The sequence below is a fragment of the Cucurbita maxima genome, unplaced genomic scaffold (genome assembly GCF_002738345.1).
Source record: "Cucurbita maxima cultivar Rimu unplaced genomic scaffold, Cmax_1.0 Cma_Scf00045, whole genome shotgun sequence".
In the NCBI taxonomy this organism is placed as follows: domain Eukaryota; kingdom Viridiplantae; phylum Streptophyta; class Magnoliopsida; order Cucurbitales; family Cucurbitaceae; genus Cucurbita; species Cucurbita maxima.
The window spans coordinates 930,446-937,679 of NW_019272061.1; the positions used below are offsets into that span (position 1 = coordinate 930,446).

The 7,234-nt window shown below is 36.2% G+C and overlaps 2 protein-coding genes across 2 annotated transcripts; both read right to left on the reverse strand.

Moving 5' to 3' along the window:
* Nucleotides 1-1,776: 1,776 nt before the first annotated feature.
* Nucleotides 1,777-2,226, reverse strand: LOC111470472 (basic form of pathogenesis-related protein 1-like). The gene has a single exon (XM_023116026.1). The coding sequence runs from the start codon at nucleotides 2,224-2,226 to the stop codon at nucleotides 1,777-1,779; it is 450 nt and encodes a 149-aa protein (XP_022971794.1).
* A 1,746-nt stretch (nucleotides 2,227-3,972) lies between these two features.
* Nucleotides 3,973-4,314, reverse strand: LOC111470474 (basic form of pathogenesis-related protein 1-like). Its single transcript, XM_023116027.1, has one exon. The coding sequence runs from the start codon at nucleotides 4,312-4,314 to the stop codon at nucleotides 3,973-3,975; it is 342 nt and encodes a 113-aa protein (XP_022971795.1).
* Between the last annotated feature and the right edge of the window lie 2,920 nt (nucleotides 4,315-7,234).

Sequence of the window (7,234 nt, forward strand, 5' to 3'; positions counted from 1 at the left end):
AACCACATATCTTCTCTATTGGTATTATTCATATTCACGTAAGCCGTCAACATCTCTTCTTGAGTCTCTGCATAGTTTGCCTCTTTCTCCTTGCTTTGAGATTCCCATTGAAAATGTCCTAGCTTGTGACAATTATAGCACTCCACTGTGGCCCTGTTGAAGGTTTGTCTGCTTCGTCCCCTTCCTCTGCCTCTAAAACTTCCACGACCTTGACCCCTTCCTCTAGATTGTTCACCATGAGTGATATTCAAAGTGTGTTCTTCTTCAACATGAGAACTCATGTGTTGTTCATGCACAAGCAGGCTGCTTTGCAACTCATTAATGGTTAAGATGGTTGTATCCTTGGACTCCTCAGTGGAACACACAATATAATCAAACTTGGGGGTCATAGATCCCAGAATCTTTCCGACTACTTCAACATCTTCTTTGTTTTCACCATTTAGTTCATCTTGTTGGCTATGCTAAGGGTCCGAGCAAAATACTCATTCACAGATTCTCCTACCTTCATGTGCAGCATTTCAAACTTCTTTCGAAGAGCTTGCAAATGTGCACGCTTTACCCATGTCGAACCTTGATATTTCTACTTCATAAAATCTGACATGTTTTTTTTGTTGTATCCTTGTTGTGGGTTGTCTCTGAGAGATCGAATGATCTAATGCTTGAAATAGATAATTCTTTGGTTTCAAATTTTTCAATTTATGATCTTCAATGTGCTTAAAGGGCATTTCAGTAATTCAACAAAAAAAGGCATTTCTTTGATTTTACTATTTTGATTATTTATTAATTATTATTAATGTTTTTTTTCCACGAAGCCGAGAAAAGGACGAATGCAGTGGCCAATAAGCAAAGTAAGAAAAGAAATGGTCGCCTTTTGAGCGTTGGGTGTCCTTCAGTCACTCCGGCCCCGTTGGTCTCAATATTCAGAGCCGGTAAATGCCGGTAGGTTGTAGCAGTGGGTCTTCGTCTCCGGTGTGGGTATCATACTACAGCGGAGTTAATCGCCGTCGCCGTCGTGCGTCTCCCGATTTGGAGGCCGAAAAAACCGTGACTGGTTTTCTGCATCTCCGCCAAAAAAGTACTCACCTAAATCTGTTACCCTTTAGATATACGGGCATTTTTTCTGGGTGACTTGGAACAACAATTGGTTGGTGGCTGATGCTCTCAGCGTTGAAGATTGTTCGAAAATGATCATAGATTTATAACTAAATAATACATTTTCATTAACCTGACTTCTTGTGGGAGCTCGAAGCAAACCCATGATATTATGTTCAAAGTGGACAAATATCATATAACATTGTAGAGATTCGTGATTAGTAACATGGTATCAGACTATGAACTTAACTTGGCTATGTCGAACAAAAAAGTTGTAAGCCTAAAAATCGTAGTCAAAAGTGTCAAACAAATTGTGTATTGTTCAAGGTCTCCAAAGAAAGAAGTCAAGTCTCGATTAAAGGGAGTTTCTTTTAGAAATCCATAGGCTTTAGGGGAAGCTCTATGGTGTATTGTTTTCGAGGGGAGGCTCTACGATCATAGGTAATCTATAGGCTTCAAATGTGGCTCTATGTGGTGTACTTAATGAGGGGGGAGACTCTATGATCATGGGTTTATAGGTAAGGAAGTCAAAATAAAGTCACAAGAGTTCATGCTCTAGACAATATAATACTATGGTAGACAATATCATAGCTTTATTTCAATTCATAAATTCATGATTCTCTCACAAACTTTATTACAATTCATAAAATTTTTAAAGCCAAATCTTTTCATTCCACCCAAGAATCAAGGCTTTTCCCCAATATAGTTGCCCGGAGGATCATAATTGCAAACAACAAATTGAGAATTAGCTTTACAAGGCACTCTAGCACATCCAAGCCGCACCGAGCTCCGCCACACCATCTGAGTGTAGTGCCCACATTCACCGCCAACGCATTTATTCGACCCATGATCATACAACGGCTTCTCGTTCGCCCACATCTTCACCGCATCTGCCCTGGTGAACTTAGGGTAGTAGCATACGACTATGTTTTCCCCGTACGGTCCGGTTGAGTGAATCATGGCGCAGTCACCCTTTCTTTTTTCCGCATAGGCTTGAGCGTATGCGACCACGGTGTTGCTCCATTGCATGGGGTCGATGTCGACCTGGGCTCGAGCTCGGTTGTGAAGTGCGAGGTAGTCGCCGGGGGCGTTTTGAGCGTTGGTTAGGGCGAGGAGGAAAATGAAAGTGGCCATTATCGAAAGGGTTAGAGTCTACATAATTCCGATGAGAGATGAGGGGAGGATTGAGAATGAGGGAATTATGAACTAATTATGCCATGCTTGGGAATTCAAAGAGAATAAATTCATTCTCGCTTCCATGTTTAATTACGGGCTAGACTTCTATTTGGATTAGGTTCAAATAAATGAAAATTTTCTAGATTTAGCTAGTTTATGAATTTTTTTTAGGATTAATGAAACTTAATCCACCCGATTATGGTTTATCTTAAAAGATACATTTTTACTCGTAGGTATATATTTATTGTTTGATTGGTTAATTAAATGTTCGAAAATAAATAAATAATGTTAATATTTCCTTAAAATTTTGAGTAAATGAAATGAACTCATTTAACCTAAAATTTTTATAACCTATTTAGATTGGATTTATTATATAACAAGAATTTTAGATTAAAAATATTTACTACAATTGAGTTATGAATTTATTTATTTATCTTTTTTTAAAAGTAACGGTAACTTAAAACATATATTCATGGATGAAATAAAACCTTCTACCTCTCGGTTAATAGTATATTTTAATTACTATTGAGTTATGTGCAGTAGAGCTAATCGCCATCGTGGGTCTCCCGATTTGGAGGCCAAAACATCGTGACTGGTTTTTCGCATCTCCGCCGTGGGCATTTATTCCCGTTGACTTCAAAAAACATTTGACAGTTATTCTCCGCGTGTAAAATTGTTAAGAGAGAGTCTTTAAGAAATGATCATGAATTTATAAGTAAGGAATAATCTCACACGACAACAAGCAGAAAGTACTTAATCTCAAACTATACAGTATCATATCAGTATAGAGATGGATGGTTCCTAAAACTTGGTAATTCTCCGTTTATTTTTGCAGTATTGGTAAGAAAACACATAATATCATGCCATTACGAAGATATTGTCCACTTTGATTTCACCTCAATGGACCCATGATCGTTCCCTAAATTCGCCGAGTGGGACTTTCATCCAAGTCCACTTTGAGTTCACCCCAATGGACTCATGATCATTCCCTAAATTCGTCGAGTGAGACTTTCATCCAACACCTCCCCTCGAACAAAGTATGCCTCCCTTTAATCGAGGCTCGACTCCTTTTCTTTTCCTTTTTCTTTTGGAGTTCTTTGTTCGACATTTGAGGATTCTATTGACATGGCTAAGTTTAGGGCATGACTCTGATATCATGTTAGACGAACACGACTCTCCACAATGGTATGATATCGTCCATTTTGAGCATAAGCTCTCGTCACTTTGTTTTGCGCTTCCCAAAAGGCCTCACCCCAAAGGAGATAGTATTCTTTGATTATAAACTCATGATCATTTCCTAAATTAGCGGAGGTGGGACATTCATCCAACAAAGATCATACCATTGTGGATATGAGTGATTTCTAAATCTCGGTAATCCTCCATTTATTTATGCCATTTTGGATAGAAAAACCGACAATATCATACCATTATGAAGATATAATTTCTAAAACTCATTAATTTTCTCCATTTATTTTTGCAATTTTGGATAGAAAAGTAGACAATATCATAAAATTGAAGAAATTCATTATTGCATTCATTCTTCATTTAGGGGAGAAAAGTATACAATATCATATTATTGTGGAGATTCCTAATTCACTTGATAATTCACCATTAGTTTTTACAGTTTTTGGGGAAGATTTCCAGTAATTCATGATTCTCTCACAAACTTTATTACAATTCATAAAATTCTCGAACCAAAGCTGTTTACAAAGAAGAACCATAAAGCTTTTCCCCAATATAGTTACCAGGAGGATCATAATTGCAAACAACAAACTGAGAATTAGCCTTGTAGGGCACTATAGCACATTCAAGCCGCACTGAGCTCCGCCACACCATCTGAGTGTAGTGCCCACATTCACCACCCACGTATTTATTCGACGCATGATCATACAGCAGCTTCTCGTTCGCCCACAGCTTCACCGCATCCGCCCCGGTGAACTCAGGGTAGTAGCCCGCGACTATGTTTTCCTCGTACGGCCCGATTGAGTGAATCATGGCGCAGTCACCCTTTCTTTTTTTCGCATAGGCTTGAGCGTACACGGCCATAGTGTTGCTCCATTACATGGGACCGACGCCGACCTGGGCTCCAGCGCAGTTATGAAGCGTGAGGTAGTCACGGGGGGAGTTTTGAGCGTTGGTTAGGGCGAGGAGGAACATGAAAGTGGCAATGAAAGTAGCCATGATCGGAGGAGTTTGAGTTCACATAATTTCGATGAGAGATGAGATGAAAATTGAGAATAAGGGAAGGATTTATATAGAGATGGAAACCTTAAGATATGGAATGCGATGGAAAACAATGAATTATGAACTAATTATGCCATGCTCGGAAATTCAACAATGCATTCGAGCTTCCTTGTTTAATTAGGCTAGATTTTTGTTTGAATTAGGTTCAAATGAATGAAAATTTTCTAGATTTAGCATGAATTTTTCTTTTAGGATTAATGAAACTTAATCCACATAGAGGTTAATCTTAAAATTTAAGATACATTTTTACTCGCCCTTTAGGTATTCATGCAGGTATATATTTATTGTTTTATTAACTAAATGTTTGAAAATAAATAAAAATAAATAAATAATGTTAATATTTTACTTAAAATTTTGAGTAAATGAAATGAATTAATTTAACCCAAAAATTTTATGATTGATTTAGGTTGGATTTATTATATAACAGAGAATCATAAGAAGAATAGAAAATCTTAACTTTCGATTCTAGCCGATTGACTCACTTAGTGGTCCGATTGACTCACTTAGTGGTAGAGTGTGGTAGAGTCGGCTAGTGGCTACAATTAGTCTGACTTGATCCATTAAACTTTCCATTCTAATCAATAAATTCAGTTGAATAGGTTAAACTTTTATATTAAAAAAGTTAATTTTTTAAAATTTGGAGACTTATTACACTCTTTTAAAATAACAAATAACAAATGGTTAAACATTTTCTTATCCTACTCTTTTCAAAGTTTAGGAATATGTATGTTTTTTTTCAAAGTTTAGGTTGCGGCAATGGGCCTTCGTCTCCGGTGTGGGTCTCATAGTGCAACGGAGTTAAATGCCGCCATGCATCTCTCGATTTAGAGGCCGAAAACACTGTGGATTGGTTTTTCGCATCTTTGCTGAGGGCATTTCTTCTGGTTGACTTGGAACAAGAATTGGATGGTAGCTAGTGTTCTCAGTATTGAAGATTGTTCGGAAATGATCGTAGATTTATAAGTAAAGAATACATCTCTCGGAGCCCGAAGCAAACCTATGAGATTTTTTCATGTTCAAAGTGGACAAATATCATATACCATTGTAGAGATTCGTGATTTTTAACATGGTATCAAACCATGAACTTAACTTAGTTATGTCGAACAAAGAAATTGTTAGCCTCAAAATTGTAGTCAAAAGTGTCGAACAAATGGTGTATTTTGTTCGAAGGCTCTAAAGAAAGTAGTCGAGCCTCGATTAAGGGAATATTGTTCTAGAAATCTATAGGCTTTAGGGGTGGCTGTGTGATGTACTTAATTTAGAGGAGAGACTCTATGATCATGGGTTTAGCAAGGAGGTCAAAACAAATTCACAAGAGTTAACTCAAACCCGATAATATAATATTATTATAGACAATATCATAGCTTTATTTCAATTCATAAATTCATGATTCTCTCACAAACTTTATTACAATTCATAAAATTTTTAAAACCAAGTCTCTTCAGACTACCCAAGAATCATAAGGCTTTTCCCCAATATAGTTGCCAGGAGGATCGTAATTGCAAACAACAAACTGAGAATTAGCTTTACAGGGCACTCTAGCATATCAAAGCCGGACCGAGCTTCGCCACACCATCTGAGTGTAGTGGCCACATTCACCCACTCATTTATTCGACGCATGATCATACAGCGGCTTCTCGTTCGCCCACAGCTTCACCACATCTGCCCTGGTGAACTCAGGGTAGTAGCCCGCGACTATGTTTTCCTCATACGGCCCGATTGAGTGAATCTTGGTGCAGTCACCCTTTCTTTTTTCCGCATAGGCTTGAGCGTACGTAGCCACGGTGTTGCTCTATTGCATGGAGTCGACGTCGACCTGGGCTCAAGCGCGGTTGTGAAGCGCGAGGTAGTCACTGGGGTGTTTTGAGAGTTGGTTAGGGAGAGGAGGAACATGAAAGTGGCCATGATCGGAAGGGTTTGAGTCCACATCATTCCGATGAGAGATGAGATGAAAATTGAAAATTGATGAGGAAAACGATGAATTATGAACTAATTATGTCATGCATGAAGCTTGCAAATTCAACTGGAATGAAGTCGTTCTGGCTTTCCATGTTTAATTAAGATATTTTTATTTGAATTAAGTTAAAATAAATGAAAATTTTGTAGATTTAACTAGTTTATAAATTTTTTTTAGGATTAATGGAACTAAATTCAAGAAAATTATGGTTAATTTTAAAGCGACATTCTTATATTTATTGCTTTATTTAATTTAATTTAATTTAATTTAATTTATTCTTCAACCACTTTTTAAATGTCTATTAATTTAGTGACTTAATTAAATATTTGAAAATAAATAAATAAGTTTAATATTCTACTTAAAGTTTTGAAAAAATGAAATAAACTAATTTAACCCAAAATTTTTATGATCGAGTTAGATTGAGTTTTATATAACGAGAATTTCTTAGAAATATTGATGACTAATTGAGTTATGGATTTTTTTTTTTAAATAAATGTAAATTAAATTATAGATCAATGGATGAAACAGAACCTACATCCTAATTGAGTTATATTCCCTTTACCATTATTATAAGAAAATAATAATAATAATAACCTTTGAGCAATTAGTTAAAATAAAAATTATTTTCCAACGTATATGGTAAATTCCAACCCAATAAAATTTCTCAAATAAAATAAAGTTTTCATTTCTACTTCGATGAATCCTAAAAAAAAAAAAAAAAAAAAAAAAAAAAAAAAAAAAAAAAAAAAAAAAAAAAAAAAAAAA

Excerpts from the sequence above, each read along its gene's own strand:
- LOC111470472 (XM_023116026.1), bottom strand. The coding sequence starts at position 2,226 with ATGGCCACTTTCATTTTCCTCCTCGCCCTAACCAACGCTCAAAACGCC.
- LOC111470474 (XM_023116027.1), bottom strand. The coding sequence starts at position 4,314 with ATGGCCGTGTACGCTCAAGCCTATGCGAAAAAAAGAAAGGGTGACTGC.